A 24918-nucleotide genomic window follows, 5' to 3' on the forward strand; every position below is an offset into this window, starting at 1 on the left:
GGAGTGATTGGTGTATGGTTTAGCAGTGGGAAGCTTACCTGGCCATATATTAATGTGCTTGTAGTTTGCTTGCTGTGGGTAGGGATTTAAATATACAGAGTGTTATTTGTAAGGCTTGGTTTGGATATTTGAATTAGTTTTTATTGGGGGAGGGGGACATGTTGTGATCAGTTAGTGGAGTTTGAGGGAGTGGCTAGTTAGAGATAAATGTAGGCATACTGGGAGCGAGTGGGAAATGGGGCCAGGGTAGGGGAACAGAGTGAGCTCAAGCTTAGCAAAGGGCAAACAGAGGGTTGAGTCAGCCCACAGGATTTACAGAGGAAAAAAAAACTATCGCCCACTCTCGGCCGCAAGGTAGGTGGAGTTAAGTCTCTTTCTGATGTTTTAAAGGTGTTCACCTCTTGGCTGTTGATGGAACCACTACTACAAACTACCATTCTGTTCTCCAGGCTGACACATCCAGTGTTATAAGACTAGGATGTTATTATATTTTGGTCTCATGCTGCTGACTTAATAAAGACCGAGCAGAGGGAAAAGTGTCTAATTTGTTCAACAAGTTGCTTTAGATATGACAGAGCTATATGAATGAGATTTTTTTCTTCATTTTAAGACTGTTTCCTGAATCAAAGCAAACAGAAAGAAGACGTACTGTATGGTGTCAGGTCATGAAACTGAAGTGTCTAGTCTTTAATCTCGGAGCTAAATGTTTGGTGTTGACTGTTGAGATGTGGCAAACACTCCATTTCTGGCACGTAATACATCTGAACACTGTCCTGAAAAGTCTGTAGACTATTTTCATTCATGAGTTAGAATTATTTCTGGCTAAAGGTGTCCGTTAGCTAATTCTGTAGGCTTCAGGGCTGAAGATTGTGCCAAATGGCCTAGGACCAAATCAAAACTGTCTTCACAAAGCTGAAAAATATGGTTCTTTCCTATATGATGATATGCCATGCAAAAATTGTACTGTCTAAAATCATTTGGAGGTGATTCTGAATAAAGTTGTTACTGCTTTCATCTCTTTCAGGTGGATGTGAAGAGACTTGTCTTGTTGAGATAAGTTGTCTTGCACAAAAACATTGTTGAAAGCGTAACTTGGAAAATATGCTGTCATTTGCTGAAATACTGTTGATGGAAGAAGGGGCATCCCTTCTGGTCAGGTTATGTGCATCCAGCCACTAAAGAAGTTCTTCACTGTAGACTAGTGAAGAATGATCATTGTCTACAATCTCTTCCAGCTATTCCTTAGAGTTTTTTGAGGTATTTTCATTTGAAGCCTTGCATAAAGAACTAGAGAATATAAACAGACATGCATTCAGGAACATTAGGCACTTTCCTGCTATAATGGCCAGCTCATGAAAGAAATTTGATATTGCATTCTGAATTTTCAGTTGTTTCTCTTCTCTTAGAGTACAAAGACTTTCACATAGAGAGGTGTAAAATGACAGCTCCTTCAAAGGTCAGTGACATTGCAGAGGTCAGAAATAATTTCTAGTAATTTAATTTGATCCTCAGTGATTATATCAGAGTATTTGGCAGCTGCCACCTACATGTGTAGAACCCCATTACTTCAAACTGAGACAGACATTTGAGTTACTACAGGTTGTCTGTAAAGGAGGAATATAATCTAAAAATACATGTGCATTTCTCTTTTTTCTTTCAACTTGCATGATCTGTTTCAGAACGGCTTTGTCTGCTACCACAAAAATAGCCCCTTTCCTGCTTTTGTTTGCATATCTGTTGAAACTTGTTTCCTCTGTGAAGTTCAGTACAATCTTGCTTTGTTGTAGAATGCTTTAATGATTGCTTGAGGGCATTAGCGGGATTGGATTTTTACAAACACAAGGTGGAAATGGAAACCATGTGGCAAGGCACCAAGGCCTTCGACGGTTTACTCTAAAAACAGGGACAAATGCCCGGACTGGGCAAACCTTTTTAAAAGATTAGTCATGTTACTGTGAAATGTTCACAGAACAAGAGAATGTGAATTAACTGCATTTTCTGAAGTAGAAGTCTATAACTCCAATGACTGTCATTAAGTGTTCTGTGGTTCTTCGATTCCAAACTCTCCATTTTTAGGAGACACAACGTTTTGGGTGCAAATTAGGACAAATAAGAAGTGCATAAAGCACTTGTGAAAGAGGCTATTCATAAACAACAAAATTAATGAACAAGATGATTTCAAAAACAATCCCTGTTGTATTGTCTTTGTTTTTTGGAACAGTTCTTTAATTGGGTGATTGGAATCCTAGCCGGTATAGTATTAGAGGTCTGCATTTTATAATACCACCCAATCACTCCATAGAAGATGATCTAGTGTGAACCACTCTAAAGGCTTTTCGGCACGAGTGGAAAAGCAATGAGTTCTAAGGTGCCAATGAGAACATTTGGCTACCTGACCAGTCACAAATGTGCAATACAAAGTGGGGTGAAACTAAAGAAATTTAAATTGTAGAGGTTTTTGTATTTATGGATACTGTAAAATTATTGTTCTTAAAATGTTTTTGTAACACTTTGGAGCTTTTCTACCGAGATCTCTGCTGAAAATAGGCTCTTTCCCAGTTGCACTTTTCCGGTAATCAAACATCAGTCAATATAAAAATAAACGTACATGAAAGAAGAAACTCTTGTAAGAGAAGTAAAACTAAAAGGACATATGAATAATACTAGACAAGAGATTACATGGACCATAAGATGCCGAACAATACACGACTAAGATGAAGTGTGTATCTGCCCATCCAGTGATAGAAACTAGCCTTAAACGTACTCCAATGTTACTTTTTTTTTACTTGTGGTGGCAACTTACTCCATAGTGTGTTGTGTTAGGAACCTCTCTCTCCAGGGAGTCTTGTATATGTTTCATTGTGAGCTTAGGTCTCCAGTGAGGGTATTTGTACCACCACTAATTTTGGAAAAAAGTGGGAGGTCAGATAGGACTGGGTCTTTCGTAGCTCAAAGAACTAGAAACTTGGAATAGATGGAGACCAGAAACTCTACCCGGGGGTGATGCCCATATCCCTCGTAGACAAGGGCAGTCAGTGTTGACTATAGGCTGGCTCTGTGAATTATGTCCACCTAATAAGAACAATTGAAACAACTTGGGATTAACATGGCTAGACTTCTAAGTGATTCTAGGGCCAATAGCCTAGCAACCACCTATGAAAACTATGATCAGTCATGTGAAACTTGAGGTTTTTCCTTGTGAGATGATGCTATTGAGATATTCAAATGAACATCATAGAGACACTAAGAAAACAAGCAGGAAACACCTCTCATGACTGCCTGTATGACAGCCATGCCATAGACTGGGCTTGCCCCAATGACGGGAAAAGAATAGAAAGCAGGGATAACTTGACAATCAACAGGCATGGGAGCCAGAAAAGGGATACCAAAAAAAAAAAAATAACAGGCAGGAGAGTCCATTAGCCAAACACATTCTAGAGATTCATATAAATGACAAGAACACATTAGACAACAATTTTTACCATGTGTCAAAACTGGAAAGAATTTACAGACACTATAAAGAAATTATTTCTATTTTAATATGTTGTATTTTAGACCTATTTGTTTTAATACATACTGAGGGTAGAGGCATCTAACTGGCTAACTGTTAGATGTTAATTAGTTTAACTGCTTACTATGAGGTATATCCCTCTTGATTTTTAAGCAGCTCTGTAAAATTCTCACACAGATATACATTCATACATTAACAGAAAAGAAAAGAAAAAACATATTAGCATTTGTCATTTTCATGAATTACTTATAAGTTCATAGTTAAGTACTAGGCTAGACACCCTGACAGGTGCGTAACCTAGCCAAGTTCCTTTTTTTGTGCATGAAATAACCTATTCCATTTGGTTATAGATTGATATTACCCATCTCCTGGTCAATAACAATATATTACCTGTAATGAAAATGACTGAGATCATACCATAGATAATTTGAGGGGACCCATCCATGAGATAACGAATTTAGGAGCTGCCTCTGTCTATTAACAGTATAGAGGGCAGTCCTGGGGTAAATTTTCTGTTTCCCTTCCGTAGATTTAAGTTGCACTTGAATATGGACAAGGATGAACTTTGTTTTATGTGGATGGGGAGTCTGTTCCACAGCAGCGGTATCTTCTGTGAAATATACCGGTCTCTCAAAACTGTTCTGTTGATGTTGTAGAAGAGGTTTAGATACCTAGACAGGGTATTTCTGACTTGCTGATATATAGTACATCCATCAGTAATGGATCGGAGGATGCTTTGTATGCCAGACACGGGTCACCTCTTAGCAGGTTGTAATGTACAGAGTATAGCTACAGGGCTTTGAGTCAGTCCAGCTAAGACATATTGCTTAGGTCCTGTATCCTTTTAGTAAGGTATCTCTGTGGGCTTTCCAGCAGTTCCATATATCTGAACAGATACATGCCAAAGGGAGCATTATATTCAATGACTGGCCTAATGAGGGCTGAGTAAAAGGAGGGGGGGATGACACCCCTAGATCTAGACATAATCCTTCTGTTTATAAGTTGTGTTATAGAGAAGGACTTTCTTACAACAATGGACACATGTTGGTCAAAAGTAAGGTCACTGTCCACACAAGTTCACAAATCCCAAACAACTGGGTCAACTCTTAGGGGTATATTGTCAATGTGATAGAAACTTCCCAAAGGATACAATAATGCACTTTTTGGCATTTAGTTTCATTCCATGATCAGTTATTTATTTAGGACAAACCTGACTGCAGGATGGCCAAGTTATATGGGGATTCAATGACTTCTCCTCGATTGCAGTCATCTGCAAGCTTAGTCAGCCAGAGCCCTTTGGTATTGGCTTTTAATTCAGAAAAGCAGATGTCTGAAAAGCTACATTCTGTTGATTATATTAAGAACAAATATAATTTAGATAAAGACATGGCTAGATGAACAGTCATGTAGACAACATGTAGAAGGGGAAATTAATTTAATGCAACCAAGGATAAGAGATCATATCCCAAAATTAACTGAATATTTAATATTCTTAATGCAACAAAACACATTGGGACAGGGTCTCTTATCTAAATTATATAGAGTTGTGAGGAGAGAAAGTTGCAATGACAATTACTGGAGCTATTTTACTCAAATTAATAACAGACTTCTGAGTGAAAAAGACACAAAAATTAATTCTAGTATCTTCTAAACATACAACTTCATCTCTTAGATAGAGATGGAATCTCTTTACTTGGAAATTTCTGCATAGATCTTTCTTCACACCACATAAAACTGAATGAATGTTCAAGAAGAAACAAGTGTTGCAGATGTAAACAACAACTTAAAGTGGATTGGCAAACATTTTTTGACTGTACTGTCTTAACACTTTATTGGAATAACAATTTCTTTTTACATGCTTTTTTCGAAATATATTTGATCTAAATCACTTATCCTTTTTAAAAATCCTATTCCGTAACTAAGAAATGGAAGAAGGAATCTACACCCTCTTTCAAAGAATTTATAAATATCGCAACTGAAGTCTGTCACCTGGAAATCATTATAATTAACAAATACTGGTCAAGGCTCTTGCTGCCCCCATAGTGCCTTTTTTAGGCAAGGTTCAAAAGTCAAACCCACCTCCGTAAACAGCACAAAAAAAAATGAGGGTTATGCTACTCAACGCCAGGAGTTTAAATCTCAAAATGCACGTGCTCAAAGCACTCCTCAGTATGGAGAACGTCGACATCTGTGCAGTAACTGAAACCTGGTTCAAGGCTCCACAGAGCACCCTAGCACTACCGGGCTACAACTCATACCACACATTTTGGCCACAGAACATGGACCGAAACACAAAAGGAGGGGGTGTATCCATATTCATCAAGGATACCTACACACCTTCAGGTTAGTGGTGCAGCATGATACCTCTGAGATCATCCATGTGCAACAAACATCAGGCAAATCTGCAATGCAAATTGTGGCCTTCTACAGATCACCTTCCATGACCCAGGACCCAGGACCACCACTCCGCCTTTCTGAAAACACTGGAAAACATGAAGATCCTACCGAACACCCTGATATTGGACAATTTCAATTACCCTACCGTTAACTGGGAAAACTACTCAAGTACAAACTCCCAGGTCCAGCGCTTCCTGGAATTTATCAACTCAAATGCCCTGGATTAGCTGGTAAACTCCCCTACCAGAGGTGAAAACATATTGGACCTGGTCATCACCAACATGGGCGACAGGTGTTCCACACCAGAGGTCAACCCGTCACTGGTTAGATCAGACCATAAACTAATCACTCTGGATGTCCACACCACACCACCACCTCCAATCAAGGAAACCACAGTGAAAAACCACATTGCCACAACAGTCAGGAAATCCTTCTATGTGGCACACCTCATCACTAAGGGCTTTTCATCCAGAAAAAAGGAGGTCATTGTCCCACTGTACTCATCCCTCATTAGACCCATTATAGAATACAAAGCCCCATTTGGTATGTACCTCTCAAGACATCTGCAACAACTGGAAAGGCCGCAGAAATACCTCACAAAGAATCACAGCCCTAAAGCAGATGCCCTACACTGACCGCCTCAAAAAACTCCAGCTATACTCTGTCGCATATCGTCTACTCACAGGCAATCTCTGCTTAACATACAAGGCCATGTCAAACCCAGAGCTGTTGGACATGCTACATTTAAAGAAATCCCAATCCCTCAGAGCCACATGCTCCAGGGATCTAAACCTTGTCATCACAATAAACAAAACATGCTGGAGGGATAGGTTCTTGACCCAGAGACTCCCCAGACTCTGGAATAGATTGCCCATACATGTCAAGCAGAGTGCTTCTTTGGCCCTCTTCAAAATGAACCTTGACGATTGGATGGGAGAAAGGAAATTCACCCCGGGGATCATGTCAGTTGCCCTGCTAGACAGGGGTCCAAGGAAGTAAATAGTGTGGGAAGAAATAGCCAGGGAATTGTTATGGCTAGGCTTGTATAGGCCCTAGGGCTGATAGCCTAGTACCAACCTATGAAATTATGAACCTATAGCAAACTTCACCTTACTTAAGACAGAGGTGGTAAGCTTCACAGCCACCACACTAAAGAATAACAGTGTCCAAGATGCAGGAACCTTTACAAATGCACTCTATGAGCACCTACAAGGATGCATGGATCGTGCCATCCCTAGCAAAACCAAGACTCACTCCCCTAAGAGAAAGAAACCAGTCTGGTGGACCCCTGCCATAAAACTGGCTATACAATATAAGGAGGAAACTAGTTCAGAAAAAAAGCAAATCCCAAGAAGGAAAGACATCCCTGATCAGTATCAGTAAGAAACTAAGGTCCCTCATAAAATCCTCCAAGGCTAACTTCGAAAGAAAAATAGCCAAGGATTCAAAAGATAACCACAAAACCTTCTTCATCGCCAAGAATCTAAGTGGCAACTCGCAGATATGCTCTGTGCTGGTGCAAAATAGCACAAAATATACTGAACCCACTGATATTGCCAACATCCTGGCAGATAGATTCAGTGCAAACTTCACCCCTCTCTCACCCCCAAAAGGGCCCACAGCTATACCGCAAAAGTGTAGGGTCCTGGAAATCACAGACGCATAGGTGAAAACAGCCCTTTCAAAAGCCAAAAGCACAGCGTCAATGGGGCCAGATATTGTCCCAGGCTGCATCTTGCACGAACTACAGAACGTACTAACCCCCCACCTAAACACACTGTTCATCCTCAGCCTCTCCACAGACTACATGCCCATAGAATGGTGCACAGCAACAGTTATTCCGCTCCACAAAGGAAGGGCCACAACTGACCCTGATAACTATCGCCCCATAAGCCTGACTAGCCTAGTCTACAAGCTATGGAGCACATCATCATGGAACTCATTAACAAAGACATTGGGAACCTCCAAACACTTGACCTGACCCAGTTTGGCTTTGTTAAGGGCGGATCATGCCTACTAAACCTGGTTGACTGCTTCGAGACAGTCACCAAGGCCATAGATGAGGGGAAGGTAGTTCACACAGCCTACCTTGACCTCGCCCTAGGCTTTTGACACCATTCCCCACTCGGGAATTATAGAAAAACTCACCAGTCTGAACATAAACCCCTACGTCACAAGATGGGTTGCTAACTGGCTTACAGACAGAACTCACACTGTAAAAATAGCGGGCTCCAGGTCCAACTCTAAACCAGTCACAAGTGGTGTCCCAAAAGGCTCAGTCCTGGGACCCCTGCTGTTCGGCATATACTTCTCAGAAGTACAGGCAAACACAGGAGGACTATGGCTAAGCAAGTTCATCAATGACTGCAAACTGGGAGCCACAATTGACTCTCCGGCTGACACGGACATTCTCCAAAAGAGCCTTACTGAGACGGACACCTGGTGTCAAAGTCATGGTCTCAAGCTAAATGCCAAAAAATGCATAGTCATCCCATTTGGGAAAAACAAAACACCCATGAATTACCACATAGGTGGCAGCCCCCTTAATACAGAAGAGGTAATAAGAGATCTGGGGACCCAGGTAGATAGTAATCTCTCCTTTGACAATCATATTGCCAAAGTAGTCAGGAAATCCTACTATGTAGCCCATCTAATTACTAAAGGGTTCGCATCTAGAAATAAAGAGGTTATAGTGCCCCTCTACTCGTCACTCATCAGACCCATCATAGAGTACAATGTCCCATTTGAGATGTACCTCACAAGACACTTTCAACATCTGGAAAGACCACAAAAGTACCTCACCAAGAGGATTACTGGTCTCAAACATATGTCCTATGCAGCCCGACTGGAAAAACTCTAGCTGTACTCAGTGGCATATCGCTTGCTCAGAGGTGATCTCTGCCTGACTTAAAAGCCATGTCCAACTCAGAATTGATGGACATGCTCCATCTAAAGAAATCCAAGTCACTGCGAGCCACTTGCTCTAGTGAGCTAAATCTCGCCACAACAATAAATAGAACATGCTGGAGAGAAAGATTCCTGTCACAGTGACTCCCCATGCTTTAGAACAAAATTCCTAACTACCTTAGAGAGAGCCTCTCACTAACACTCTTCAAGAGAAACCTTGATGAGTGGATGAGTAACAAAAATACACCCCTGGGATCACTTAATTGGCTCTTCTTGACAGAGGCTTAGTTATTTAATCAATGGGGCGGCGAAAGCTGACACACTCTGGCTAGGTTTACAAATGCCCTCGGGCAGATAGCCTAGTACCTACCTATGAACCTATAAGAACAACCAGGATTACCTCTTGCTACAATGCATGGAAAAAACTTAAGAGATCTGCTTGACAAGCAAAAATAACTGTATTTTAGATTTAATATAATGTATAATAACTTGAGTGACTTGATGGTTAATGGACACTCTTGTAAATAGTTTTTTTTCTTGTGTGTGAGGTTTAGTTGAATTTTTTTAATTTATTATGTTCACAAATCACTGACTGTAAATATTGTTGTGATTATTTCACAAATTGAAAATCCAATAAAAACTTAAAAAAAAAGAAAAGAAAGAAAAGTAGATACCAAACAGAAGAGGTCCCAGCAAAGAACCCTGGGGGACTCCACTGGTGACTGGTCTCTTTCTGGAGGTAACTTTCCTATTTTGATTATCTCTTTCTGGAGGTAACTTTCCTATTTTGATTATCTGCATCCTATCTAGGAGAAAGTTGGCAATCTAGTGGGTGACTTTGGGGTTTATTCCCAGTTCATTTAGTTTTTGTACTATGCCTGAATGGGGAATTGATTTTGCTAGGTTGAGGTATGTGGTGGTGTATATCTTTCTGCCTTCATCCATTTCTTTGGTGACCTTTTCAAAAAATATTCACCAGGTTGAGTAGGCGTGACCTGCCCTTGATAAATCCAAACTGAGCTGTGTCCAATGTTTGGAAGTTCCCGGTGTTCTAATCAATTAGTCCCATGATAAGTCCTTCCACTGTTTTGCATATGAGGCTGGTCAATTGGTCTGTAATTGCCTGAGTCAGTGGAAGGTCCCCCCTTATCCAAGGGAATTAAGTAAGCTGTTCTTCATTCCCTTGGCAGAAAACCTGCATGGAAGCTGAGATTAAACTATTAGGACTGTGGCTAAACCGTGCTTCATTTTAAGATGCATCTGGGGATACGGTCAGGACCCATCAATGCATTTTTTTAAAAACTTTTGATAGCACTTTTAAGCCTCTGTTTTGTGTGACAGCTGGAGGCAAGAAAATTTTAGGTACATATTAAGGGACAGATGTAGGGCAGACAGGGGTAAAGTTAGAGCTACATTTATCTGCCAGTAGGTTATTTATATTTGTTTACCGAGGTAGTGCACTTACAATATTAACCAATTTCAGCCTCAGCCTGGGTAAAATGCAAAACATGTCACAAACAAAAAAAATAGACAAATGTAATCATTATACATTACATATGTTTTCTTTCTCCTCAAGAACATTATTATTCTGCATGTATTGTTCCCACGAATTTCATTTATTTCTATGTATTTTGCTCATTCTCTTTTCTAAAGATCCGAGCTCTAGTTCTTTTATCAATTTTACAACATACAGCACTTCAATTACAGTTGGTTTACATTTTGACTTCCATTTTCTAGTGATTGCTTTTTGGATAGCCAACAGCATTAAACTGAGGATCTGAATTTACTATACATTGTAAGGTCTTAGCTGAAAATGGTCATTTCCTTAGTTATAAGTTCATAGGTGTGTACTAGGCTAATGGCCCTGGAGCCTTTGTAAACCTAGCCCATAGGATTACCCTGACATTGTGCCATCGACCTTAGTTCCCAGTGCCTCTGTCAAGTAGAGCCAGTGCCTCTGTCGAGTAGAGCCACTGGAGTGATCCCCGGGGTGAATTTTCTATTTCCCATCCACTCATCAAGGTTTCTCTTGAAGTTGGCCAGTGAGGTGCTTTGTTTGACATGTGTATGAAGTCTATTCCATAGCAAGGGCAGTCTCTGGGTTATGAACCTGTCCCCCTCCAGCACGTTCTGTTGACTGTGGTAATGAGGTTGAGGTCACTGGAGCATGTGATGTAGAGGTATTGGGATTTCTAACAGAGCTGGATCAGACATGGCTTTGTATGTCAAGCAGAGTTCGCCTCTAAGTAGGTGATATGAGACAGAGAATAGTTAGAGTTTTTTGAGTCTGTCCATATAGGACAAGTGTTTAAGGCCCTGGATCCTCTTTGTGAGGTACTTTTGTGGCCTCTCCAGTTGTTGCAGGTGTCTAGTGAGGTACATGCCAAATGGGGCATTGCATTCAATGATTGCCCTAATGAGGGAAGAGTAGAGGGGGACAATGACCTCTTTCTTCCTGGATGCAAAACCCTTAGTAATAAGATGTGCTACATAGAAGGACTTTCTAACCACAGTGGCAATGTGGTGGTCAAAAGAGAGGCTGCTGTCAACCTGTGTTCCCAGATCTCTTATAACACCTTCTGTGTTCAGTGGACTACCATCGATCTGGTAATTCATGGAAACTGGGTTTTTCCCAAAGGGGATGACGACACATTTTTTGGCATTGAGCTTAAGGCCATGGTTCTGACACCAGTCACTGGTCTCAGTGAGGCCTTTCTGTAGTATGTGAACATCACTTGGGGAGTTAATAATAGCTCCCAACTTGCAATCGCCTGTGAACTTTTGTCAGCCAAAGACCCTTTGTGTTGGCCTGGACTTCAGAGAAGTAGATACCAAACAGGAGAGGATCCAGAACCGAACCCTGAGGGACTCCACTCATGACTGGTTGGCAGTCTGACTTGGAGTCCGCTACTTTCACACTGTGGGTTCTATCTGTGAGCCAGTTTGCAATCCACCTAGTGATACAGGGGTTGATGCTTAGCTTAGTGAGTTTTTCTATGATCCCTGAATGGGGAATGGTATCAAACGCCTTGGCCAGATCAAGGTAGGCTGCATGAACCACCTTGGCTTCATCCACATCTCTGGTAACTGATGCAAAGAAGTCGACCAAGTTGAGCAGGCATGATCTACCCTTCACAAAACCAAACTGTGTGGGATCAAGAGTTTGGAGATTCTCTATATCCTTGTTTATTAGGTCCATGATGATATGTTCCATAGCTTTGCACATCAGACTCGGCAGGCTAATGGGGTGATAGTTTCCAGGGTCTGTTGCTGCTGCTCCTTTGTGAAGAGGGATGACTGTAGCAGTGCGCCATTCGGTAGGGACAAAGCCTGAGGTGAGGCTGTGATTGAACAGAGCACACAGGTGAGGTGTCAGTTCACTGTATAGTTCATGTAGAACACAGCCAGGGATACTGGCAGGTCCCATGGAACCTGTATTCTTGGCCTTGGACAGTGCTGTTTTAACCTGTGCAGCAGTAATACTGGGTGCCTGACAATCTACTGTTATTGTGATTGGTCCTTTGGGGGGGGGGGCTACAGTTGGCATGGAATCTGTCGGCCGGTATACTGGCAATATCTGTTGGCTCGGTATAGGAGGTACCATTGTGCAGTAGCTCAGAGCAAATCTGGGTATTGCCATGGAGATTCTTTACATAACTATAGAAGGCCTTGTGGTTGTCTTAACTATCTGTTGCAAGTCTGTTACCTCTGTTTGTTCCCCCAACATTTTTTACACAGTACTCTGTAGGGAATTTTTAAAATCTGCCAACTTGTTACACTCTTAAACAGTTTCCCAGTAACTTCTCTCTTTTCCATCACACCTCCAGCATTTGTTATCTATCTGAGGAAAAAATTATCTGACGTCTGCTTGGGGTATAAACATTTTTACGCAAACACTTCAAGCAATAATCCTAAACCTTATAGACTTTGTCACATACTTGGGGACCATACAGATGTCCTACCATTGTTTCTTTGTAAATTAATTGGCTATCCTATCTTTCTTCCCAATCTTTTTTAAATTCCTCTGAGTCTTATAGTTATCATGCAATATTTTACAGGTCCTACAAATTTTTTCCTTTTTTTAGAAAATTAGCAGCTTCTGTTCCACAAAACAAAAAATTCTTATCAGATCTGGCATTTCACTCAGCACTCCCCTATCCCTTTCTCTTTGCGTAAACACCAATATCAATCTCTGCTAGGGAAGGCAGTCTCTAACCTGCAATCCAAACTTCTGAATGGTCTCACCCCACTCATTACCTTTCCCACTCTATTTACTTGTACCTAAAACATCAGTTCCTTAGCCAATTTTCTCCAATAAATTCAGCTGCCTCTTGTCTATTTTCTATACCACAACTTGCAGACATCCCTGTGGGCAGAATTTCCTTTCTGGATTTTTGTATTACCTTAGTTCTTGGAATACTTTTTGTTGTGATTCTCCTTGAAGACCTGCATCTGAAATCTTACTCTCTCCTTATTTCTCAAACTGTCCACCTGTTTTATCATCTTCTCTTTCCACACTGATTTACAACCCTTTGCTTGTGTTATATTTACAAGTCTTAACTGCATAGCTGTAAAGTGTCCATTCGAATCAAGCAGTCCTAAACCACCTTGCTCTATAAGGAGGATTAACTTGTTGCACTTAACTCTTGTCCTCTCCCCCTCCCAAATAACTTCCTTCAGAACTTTATTAACTACTGCCCAAAACTTCTCTTCTTGATAAAAGGATGCCTGACCTGTATATACACTAAAAGAGCTAAAAACATTTCCACTTCTTGTATCTTGCCATCCATATCCATAATCAAGAGCTTCCAATGTCTCAGTTTTTGTAGTAAATTTTGTTTAGTCTCTTTTCACATATCTCTAGCTGCCATAACAGAATCCTGTTAAATCCATACTCCTAAATACTCCAGCTTATCATGCCCCATAAGTATGGGAACAGCTGAACCAATTTACTTGTGGGTACACAGTTTACTGCTATAACATTTGTTTTATTTTTCATTAATTTTATATCTCAAAAAGACTTTAAACTGTTTCAAAATATTCCACAACAGTAAAATGCCCCTTTCTGGATTTATCACATACAAAATAATATGATCTGCAAATAATAGCTAACTTTTCTTAACTATCATACCATTTATATTCTCAAATTTATGAGTACCTTATTTTCTTTGCAAATGGTTCTAATTATAAAGCAAGAAAAGGAGAAATAGGACACTGCTGCCTGGTTTCTCTGTACCTCTGCCTGTTTCCTCTTTAACACAGCTTGTCACAGGACCCTCCCTCCCACATTGACTCTAACCCTTTCTCTCTTGATGGATTTTAACTCCTCTGCAGGCCGCAAGCTGAAACACTGGAATGTTAATACATTATTTTTCTGATTTTTATTCATACTTGTAACAGTCACTCTTGTCATTCTGAGCTTACAACCTGACACTTTGTCAGGGTTACAGGATCTTCTCTGGCCACGTGCACCAGCTGAGCGAATCATGTTTTCCTTGATCATCATGAATGAACTCTGCATTTTCTCCTTCTACCTTTACCAATACTTTAGGTGCTAACAGGACTGGAGAAATGCAGACAGAAAGAAGCCCTGGTTCCAGCAGATTGAGAAGGTGCTGGTAGTGATAACTTATTCTATAGGAGACCCTGAATATAACTGCTGTACCTAGTGGTTTGTCAGGGATGTGAATATGTTTAAATCTAGAATGCATCTGTTACTTGTGATGCTTGAAAAGTTCTCCTCTTCCTGCTTCCACACAAGAAGACATCTCAAGTTCCCCATTTGGGTGATATGCTATACAGTTCTGCTCCTTGGGGATGATCAATAATAAATGTATGATGAAAACTAAATTGACACATGGATAGCCTGTAGGAGGAATGGTATGAGTGCTAGCTTGCTTGCTGATGTACCACATCACTGCAGCACCTTCAGTCATGGTCTGCAGGACCCCTGAGCTAGGAAGGCTTGAAAGGCATTGTGGGCATCCATCAAGTCCTTCACACCTGTGATTCTTTCTAAGTTCCTTGAATTATCTGCCTACATTTATGAAATGAAGAATATTTCCCTTCCCCATCATGCACAGTCTGAAGTATGTATTAAAGTTTGATCTAATTCTTCATAGATTAGGGGAAGACCAAAGCTTGTTTTTATCTGTACTACTGATCAACTAAGTTCCATTTAGGAGCCCAAATAAGGAACAGTACACAATCTAAGACCTGGCTGTGCTGATCCCATAGGCTTGTCAGTACTGCAGAAAGTACAGTTTGGTACCTACCATAAATGTAGATGTCCGAGAGGTATGCATCTGCAGTCCTAACAAATGGGTTTCTGGCCCGCTGATGTCACACCACTTCACACGGCATATAGCTGCAGTTCTTCGGTATAAAGGTATCAGCCAAATACCCTAGTAGGTACAGAGGAAGGAGGGAGGGTAATCCTGACTGCAGATGCATACCTCTCGGACATCTGCTGGTCAGGTTAATTTTCTATTGCTCTTGCATATTCCTGCCTATCACAGTCCAATGCAATCTCCTTTTTTTGTGTTTTGTGGGTTGGGTTGGTTGGGGTTTGAGATAGGTGATTTAAAGGTGGAAAAAGAAGACCACCTTTGGCATTTGGCAATAAAAGTAGGATTATCTCATGGATACTTTCTCTTGATGGAAGATAAGGAAAGGCTGTACTGCCATTAATGCCCTGTCGGAAACCCTTCTTGCTGGAAGTGATTGCAAGCAGGAAAGCAGTTTCCATGATAAGTACTGTTCTGCTGCTGCTGCTGCTGCTCAAAGGAGGGAGGAGTGTCTTTTTTTCAGCACAAAGTTCAAGTCCATGCATGCGGACAATGGTGGCTTCCTTGGTGGTTTTTTTTTTCTCTCTCTCAGAAACTGCACAAGTAGGGTGTGAGAAGACTGGAGGGTCCATGTTTGTATTCTGCTGAAATAGCTGACGCTGAATAAGTTTTCCTTGTTGAGGGCTCCAAGATAATGTCTTTATCTTCTTTAACCCTAGATAAATCTTCTTTTTTTTTTTGTGATAAATTGGCAGCCAGGTGGTTGCAGTGGTTTGGTTTTGGGGTTATGGTTATGGGTTGTGTTGTTGTTCTGTAGAAGGGGGGCAGAGGGGCAGGGCATTGTTGTTGTTCCCTCCTCAGTAATCTCCACCAATGCTACCTGCCATGCTGGGGAGAGCAGGGATGATGATCCTTAGCTGTCTTTCTTCTTTCTTCAGCTTTACCTTGTGCATCAAAGAAGGAAGGAATGCATATGCTGTCAGGTTTTTCCAACTGAAAGAGAGGGAGTCCACCTTCCCAAGCAGTGTGGGTGGTATGCCCCTTGAATTTTTTTTTTCAATGGTGGTTGTGAGGGGATCTTGAATAAGTCTATTTCTGGTAGTCCCGCCTGTAGAATGTTGAGTTGAAGCTCAGGGCCACGAGTCCAGGTCCATCCATCCGGCGCAGAGGTAATGGTGTGTGTGCCTCCCTGTTTTGTGATGTACACATAACTGTGGTGTTGTCCGTCCTTATCAGCAATTGACCGAATGTCTGGTGCAGTTTTACTGCCAGCATCTCCTTTTGATTTATGTGTAGTTTCAGCTGGTCTTGATCCATAAGCCTTGTATGCACTAATAGGTCTCCCCAGTTCTTTTTGGGCACCAGGAAAAGTCTGGAGTAAAATCCTTGCCCTTGTTCCATATTTGTCTCTCAAAATAAATGTGATGCCTCCTCCTTTAAGGGTGCTTCTAGTTGTGTTCCCTGGTAGGCTGTGCCTCCAAGAATCACTGGTAGTGTCTGTGGAAGTGGTAGTGGCTGGATTCCTGCCTGGTGTGTGACTGTCTGGAAAGAAAAAGGACCAATTTGGAAGGCCAGTTGAGGCTCTAAAACCTTGGAGGCTGGACCTGAGAAATCCTTGACTGTCTGGACAGATTTTGCTTTCTCTTCCACCTTCTTCAGCACCTGCTGTGCAGAGGGAGCCAAACAAAGTGAGCTATAGGATAGGAGCTTTGAGGAGCTCTTGATTTAACATCTCTGGTAAGGACTGCTCTTTCAACTCATCTCTGATCATCAGTCACTTGATGGCTGATCTAAAGGAAAGCCTCATCATTCATAGGCGCATTTTTAAGGGAATGATTACTGACTGCCTGAATGTATGTACCATTTCCTGAGAGAGAGATCTTGTCTAATGTTCAGGAGGGGAGTTTTTAGTTAACTGATCTAACATAAATTCCTGATACTGAATCATGTGGAATTGACTTTCTTCATATGTTACCTTACATGAGGAACAATCAGTATAGAGGAACATGTGATCTTTAGGGCCTTCATGAAAAAATGCTACCCTGAAATGAGACTTACAGAAGATGAGAACATGCGGTTCATTAGGCAGACTCTGCCTTGGAGAATCGATGCTTTGAAGATTATGGCAATCAGAATCCTACACAGAAATGTCTTTAATGGTAAGACTCCAACCTGAATTTCTGAATATTCCAGACTCAGGAAATGCTGAATGGTGGAACTGAAGAGCCTTTGTAAGTTTTCTATGGAACTGCTGTGAATCACAAAATCATTAAGACCAGGATAAATGTGGGCACACTCTAATCATAGATGGAAACAAACTGGTGCTATACACTTGGTAAAGACCCTAAGCAGAGCAAAGACCAAAGGATAAGGAAGTGAAATACGAGGTTCCTACTCTGAATTTGACATAACCATATACAAGACATGAATGTAGTATGTGCTAAGTGTCCTTCATGTCTACACTGGCCAGAATAGCAACTTTCTTTAACAAAAGAAGGACATGCACGACAGGCATTCCAGATATCTCTAATCCTACAAGTTCTCACAAGCTGGACATTTCTAGACTAGTTTTCTACTGGTTCTTGGTCTTAAATAGAACCCTTCTTCCTCTCTGGCACTCTAACAACTTCCAATGCTCTGCAGTCCACCAGCTGTACACATACAGGTACAGTACAGAACAGCTGGTTCCTTAGTACAAGTGGTTTGCCAAAAATGGGAGAGAAATAAACTGATTAAAACAAATTCTATGGAATAATTTGTGGTCATTGCCTTCTTTATTCATTTGAGGTCAATAAGGACCAGTGTTCGAGGAAGATGAATGTTCTCACATCCAGAAGGTGACATCCAGAAGGTGTGGAGAAGGACAGAGAGGGGGTTATCATAGCAGCATGATGGCAACATTGTTGGTAGAAGATTTTCTGCTCCATGGCCTCCTTCCTTGTTGTCCTGTTGCATGGGCTAGCCTGCACCAATACTTCTGTCTCCCACCAAGGGTCTTTCATCTGCATCCTGTGAAGGAACAGGCTTCCAAGGGGGTCTTCCTAGTTTTTCTAGGGAAGGGGGGGTTAATTTTCTAATATACCTTTTCCTCAGCATAAAAAATACACCTTTCCTTCTCACTGACTTATAACCCTCATGGGTTCTAAGCAGACCATTCATTTCACATAAGGCAACAGCCAATTACGAAGGCTGTCAGCCAGGGAGCTTTTAGGATTTTATAACAGAACACTAACTCCTGCTTCCTGTGACAAGGAACGTAATCATCTCTCAGCACTGGTCTCCCAGACATGCACACTGCCATGCGTGTTTGATTCTGGCTGAGTGCACAGCTTGGCATGCATGGCCCCATCACAGCCCAGCTATTGCTGCTGCTGGCACGCCTGCAAAACATCCACTTTCCAATAGGTGTCAGTACAGTAAAAATCCTGTTAACCAGCCCCTCACCCCAACCTGAATGGGACAGTTCATGTTGGCCACTCACTCTTATCCTAAGCTGTGCACTCCTCTAGCACCTAGGTCTCTAGTGGACCTTGAGATCATATGTTCTTCAATAAGGGTTTCATCCATGTGTGTCATGGAATCTGAAAAAGTTATTTTCCTATCTGTGTAGTCTTGCCTGCTCCATCCATACTTTTGAAAATTTCTTGAGAAGAGGACCAATAAAGAATTGTCTTATAGAAGAAAAGATTCAGGAGATGCCCCTTCATACCATCAAGGAAAGGCTACAGCCATTTATGTTTACACATAACAGCAGCCCAAAGCTATCCATCATGTGTGTTATATCACCATGAAATGGCATCAAATCTGTATTAAATGGCATGTCTGACAGTCACAGATGCAGGAAACTATATTATCACATTAGCCTCTAGCAAATGATCTTGGATTCCCTGAGCTATACCATCACTCTGTTCAAAATATCTCCCATACTGGCTCATGTGTACTTGGCGGTTTACTGCACTTACTGTCAGAGTGGCAGAGGTATACACATTCATCCCAAATTTTTCCCATTATAATGCTCTTCCTGTGACTGTGGAAGTGATTCTGATCCTCTTGCTACTTTCAAAAGAACTGCTGCAGATTTCACTGAATTCTTAGTTAGATCTAGATACTGGTCCTGAAACATGGAAAAGCGATCAGCCATCTTGACAGCTTGTGGTTGGAAGATGGATTCCAGCCAAGTATTCTGAAGTATATCCTCAAAAGCCTGAATAACTGTGTGTGTGTGGGGAGGGGTCACTATTCTTCTAAGCTGTTCACTGTATCCTGAAACATCTCTGCTTTGTTCTCTTACTAGTAGTCTTTCCAAAGGAGATATCATCAGGGAAAAACCCTAAAGTAATGTTATCATCATCAGTATCAAAACGTAAAGGAGAATGGATATTTCAGATCCTCCAAGTCCAAAAGAAGAGAACAGCTTAAGAGGAAGAGTTATTTTTCTTTTTTTTCTGTTTCTCCACCTCTGAAGAAAAAAATGGAGGAATTTTCGCCAGGGTAGGGGCTGTTTTCTGTGGCACTATTCTTCAGTGAACTTCTTACAACAAAGATAAGTGAACTGCCAGAGTTAGCCTTCTAGGACATTCACATCCCACATCCTTACTCTTCCTTATTAATATGTATGTACTACTCCCAAAAATTCCAATATATTTATATAATGTGCTCATCTTCTTTCCAGAGATCCCACTTCCAGTTCTTTTATGAATATTCAATAATTCATTTGTGCTTAGTTTAGATTATGATTTCCATTTTATAATAACTGCTTTTTTGGCAGCTAACAATGGCTTACTATATCTAGGCAATTCAGATCCTATGACCCAGCTCAAATGAGTAATTTCCTTAAAAAAAATAATTTCCTTAGTTAAACCCATTTGCTCCCACAATACTTCTAGTAAGAGTAAACTGCACAGAAGTTTTAAAATCTGTCAACTCGTTACACTTCCAAAACACACATCTTCCCACTGAGCTCTCTCTTTCCTATCAGACACCCAACAATTCCTATCTACTTGTTGAAAAATCCTTTGAAGTCTGCATGGGGTATAAAAGATACCTATGCAAACACTTCCAAGAAGAAATCTTAAACCTTCTGGACTTCGTTGCATACTTGGGAGCCATACATAATATACTTCTGTTGTTCATTGCATATGTGGAAGCCATACATAATATACTTCTATTGTTCCTTTTTAAATTGCTTTTCCACTTTGTCTTCTCAACCTTTTCTAACCTCCTCTGATTGATTCTTAGTTATCAAGCAATATTTTATATGTCCTACCAATTATCCCTTTTTTAGCAGCAGCTTCTGTTCTAGACTTAAATAAAACTCTTTTTGGAGCTCCTCTAGTCAATCTGAATGATCAGAGAAGACCTAGTCATGCTCCTTCAACTTTTCTGTTGTAGCCTCCATAAAATCATCAACTCGGCCACCTAGTTTCCTAATCTCCTACAGGATTGTTTATAATGTAGCCTGGTTATCTCCTGGCTCCACAGTCTTGGAGTGGTATGATGACACCAACTCTTCCTGTTCAGACAAGGCTCAATGGGCTAAGTGTTTGGTTAGTACAGTTGACTGATTTCTGTTACCTTATTTTTAAGTGTTCCTCATGTGCCGGGCTAACAAATGCTTTATAAGCAAATTTTAAATAACCTCTGATTTGTAACCCACTAACTGGAATTTTGTACATACTATCAGAAAAGCAGTTATAAAACTGGCTTTAACTCCACGCCACCATAACAGGAACACTTCTGCTTTTCATGTTGCTATATTGCAAGAATGTTAGGTACCCTAACTCCTCCATCTTGTGCATACAGTAACCAGGGATGGTTACTGTGCAATAGTCATATACTGGCTGTAACTGTGTCTAGAAACAGTATGCAGCTGATGAAATCTCACTCTACTGGTGGGACTCGGGCTCAAAATACTATCTGAAACTATATGCCTGTTAAAACAGCAACTGTAAAGCAAGTGAATAACGTGTATCAACTTTGCACCATCCCTACAAGAACTGTCCAAAGGTGGAACCTGCATCAGGTAAATAATATATCAGTCTATTTCTACATATACTGAAGACTTTCAAAGGACATCACAGCACCCTGGATACCCATTAATGATGTATTACTGCAGCATTACAATAGGATGTATTTAGGAAAATGGTACTATCCATCACAATAGTGTATCAGTGACTTCCTAATGAATAATTAAAATATATTTGAAAGAGTTTCTTCCATGACTGCTACTACAAGTCTTTTTGAGATAATGCAACTTCAAAGGTATACTGCTTGCATAAATACATGACTGCTTGAAATAACCAGTTTTCTACAGTTCCAGAACAATAACCTGAAAAGAAAATATAGATCAAACTACATACTACAAAAGAATAGAATTTCCTACCTTCCAAACTTTTGATTCTTCATGTGATTCCATGCTGCTCTTGTGACAAGGAAAGACCCTCTCAAATGAACTTTATGGATCAGGTCTGAAAATAAAATAACAAGTCACTATCATATTTCTTCATATTGAATACAATCACTTCTAACAGCAGATACAGCTCCAACATAAGAGTTTTTTGTTGTAAAAAGTCAACCAAAGCTTTAATTCTTCAAATTAATGGCCCCATGTGCCAGCTTCTTCATATATCCCACTGTCATCCCAAAGTGCAATCTTTTCTATCCTGAAATGGTAAATTAGAATATGTCTAAACAGTTAGAAAAAAATCTGATAAATGTTTTGTCCACATAGTAGAAATGACAAAGACCCATACTTTCAAACCATTGCTAAGCTATATCTAAGGTATTAGTTTATATCACTGAAATAAAATCACTGTGTATGTGGACACCTCCCTGGCCAGCAACCTGATGGACTCCTCATCATTCACCATACATGTCCTAAACCTGTAAATTTTAAGTGGGGCTTTTTCCTAAACACCATTCTTAATGTGTTACACTTTAAACAATGACATACGTGCACATACAAATAACAGAAAAGAAAAACTGTAGCAAACATTTTTCATTTTCATGCTCTTTTTAGCAATTATAACTTAATCCAACATTAAAGAAATTGCTCAATTCTTGCCTTCCCTTATAGCACACTCCTCCTCCAGAAGATTATTCTGCATGTACTGTCCTCAAAAATTCCATTTATTTCTATGTAGTTTGCTCCTTCCCTTTTTTAATGATACCACCTCCAGATTATTATCTCTATTACAATAACCATCCAAACAATAATATAGCCTAGAACAGAGAGCTTTCTCCACTGTGGTGGCTCCAATTGCTTGGACCGCGGCAGTCCAATTGGTGCTTTCTCCTTTGGCTGTGCTTGGTTCACTGTTTTTGGCAGCCCACTGCCTCCCTTCCTTACATTTAATCACTTTGAGTTCTGAGACAGTAATGTTCCAGAGCTCCACTATTGCACTATAATTGTTTTGATGATCTTCTTGGGGAGGGGGGGGGGGTAATCTAGCCTAATTACAAAGAGCCTATTGTTTGTTTCTAAGGTAATTTACATGTAACTTCTTTCTACTGCTCCACCCTCTATTGTGCTTTATACCTCACTCCCTCATCAATCCTTCCTTCACCTCCCCATCTCTCTCTAGCATGGTGCAAGAGAGTTACAGAGCAAGTGTTAAAAGAAAATTGAATATTTGAAGTTTATGTTATACTTACTTTACAAATATAGTGTGTTTATCTAACTGGTACTTTTCAGACTTTGTTGCTGAGCGAATTTCTACCTGTAAGTGTATAGTACAGTTGTGTACACTTACCATAAATGTAGATGTTCGAGTGTATTCACTGTTGCAGTCATTACATTTGGGGTAATCTGCTGGCAGGTTGCCCTCAGTCGGCCTGATTAACAAAGTCTTGGGTCCTGCGTCGTTTGCTGTCCCTTCTTCCATGACGTCAGGTCGTCAGAGGTATAAAACATGCAGCCAACGCCATTTTCATCAGTTTTTCTTGCCCCAGATGTCAGGTGCCCCCCAAATGGGGAGCAAAATATAAATATATGTAATTTGGAACACAAATAAAAGCAAACACACCAAAAAGGCCTTTGAGCATAGTAAAAGAAAGAAGAGGTATAGTAAAAGAAAAAAAGGGGGGGGCTGGCAGGTGGGTAACCCGGACTGCAACAGTGAATACACTCGAACATCTACATTTATGTTAAGTGTACACAACTGTACTATGTTCTTCGTGTTTCACTGCTGCACTCATTACATTTGGGTAGAATTCCATAGCTATGGTTGGGAGGATGGAGCATTAGGAGCAGCTAAAAGGCCCTGCAGGACAGCAGTGGCAAAACCTGCTCTAGATTTAGAGAAGAGAGGTAAATGGTAATGTTTGGTTAACGTATGAACTGAGCTCCAGGTAGCTGCTTCTAGAATGTCTCTGGTAAGAACCCCTCTGAGAAAATCTGCAGAAGTAGATGCAGCCCTGGTGGAATGGGATCTGATCCCCTTGGGAACAGGTTTACCATGGTGCATGTAGCAGAAACGAATACAATGGCTTATCCATTTTGAAATAGTCTGCTTTGAAATAGCCTTTCCCTCTACCCCTGCAGCAAATGCCACCAGTAATTGCTCAGATTTTTAGAGATTTTGTCCTGTTTAAGTAGAATCTTAGTTGTCTGTGTACATCTAATGAATGCAGAATCCGCTCACCCTTGTTCTGTGGATTTGGGAAAAAAGTTGGCAGATGAATGGTCTGATGAAGAGCCACACTAGACACCACTTTAGGCATAAAGGATGGATTGGTCCTGAGCTCCACCCTGTCTGGGTAAAAGATAATAAAATGCTCCACTGCCATGACAGCCTGTAGTTCTGAAATCCTTCTAGCTGAAGTGACTGCTAAATGAAAAGTTGTCTTCAAAGAGAGAAATTTTATGTCTGCAGTAGCAGCTGGCTCAAAAGGAGGTAGGGTGAGCTTTTTCAACACAAAATTGAGGTTCCACGCAGGAGTTGGTGCTCTCCTGGGGGGTCTTACATTTTTTGGCTCCTCGGACATATTGCTTTAGCAGAGGACGAGAAAAGAGGGTAGGCTCTGTATTGTAATGAGCTGAAATGGCAGAGGCATGGATTTTATGGAAGAGAAAGATAGGCCCTTGTGAAGCATCTCAGTTAAATATTGCAGAATCTGAGGAATATTGGGCATTGCTGTGCTTATTCCTTGTGCCTGGTTCCAGGCAAAGAATCTTTTCCATTTATCAGCATAAGATTTTCTAGTACTAGGCCTTCTAGCCTCCAAAATGACATCCATCACAGGTTTGCTGAGAGATGTAACTGGTGAAATTAGTTGATTAGCCATGCTGCAAGATTGAGTTTGGAGCCGAGTGTGCAGAATTTGATAGTTCTGCTGAGATAGTAGATAAGGAGTCTGAGGCAGGTACCATGGAGGAAGGTGGGACATATTGCGTAGGAGCGGGTACCAGTGTTGGCGAGGACAGTCTGGAGCAATCAGAATCATTTTTGGTTTTTCCTGCCTGACCTTTAGTAAAACCTTGGAGAGCAGAGGCAGAGGGTGAAAGGCATAAACTGATAGATTTTTCCAACTGAAGGATAGAGCATCCACTTTCCAAGCCTTTTTGAGATGAATGCTTGTGCAGAATTTGTCCAACTGATAGTTTTGGGGTGAGGCAAAAAGATCCATGTCTGGGCTCCCCCATTTGCGTGTCAACATGCTGAAGATTTGTGGATCCAGTTTCCATTTGTGTGGGTCCTTAAGATTTCTGCTTAGTTCGTCTGCCAGAGTATTTTGCTTTCCTGGCAGGAATTGAGCTTGTAGATGTAACTGATAAGTCAAGGCCATATTCCACAAAGCCAAGGCTAGTCGCAAAGG

General features: G+C 40.9%; 1 protein-coding gene across 1 annotated transcript in view; it reads right to left on the reverse strand.

Moving 5' to 3' along the window:
- Positions 1–24918, reverse strand: part of HSD17B4 (hydroxysteroid 17-beta dehydrogenase 4) — a 1616359-nt gene that overhangs the window by 1176784 nt on the left and 414657 nt on the right. The window contains exon 7 of the mRNA XM_044059338.1: positions 21485–21569. Within this exon, the coding sequence (XP_043915273.1) occupies positions 21485–21569 (85 nt within the window). The remainder of the gene's footprint in view (positions 1–21484; positions 21570–24918) is intronic.

This window comes from Protopterus annectens, chromosome 17.part0 (assembly GCF_019279795.1).
Source record: "Protopterus annectens isolate FY-2018-M chromosome 17.part0, PAN1.0, whole genome shotgun sequence".
NCBI classification, from domain to species: Eukaryota; Metazoa; Chordata; order Ceratodontiformes; family Protopteridae; genus Protopterus; species Protopterus annectens.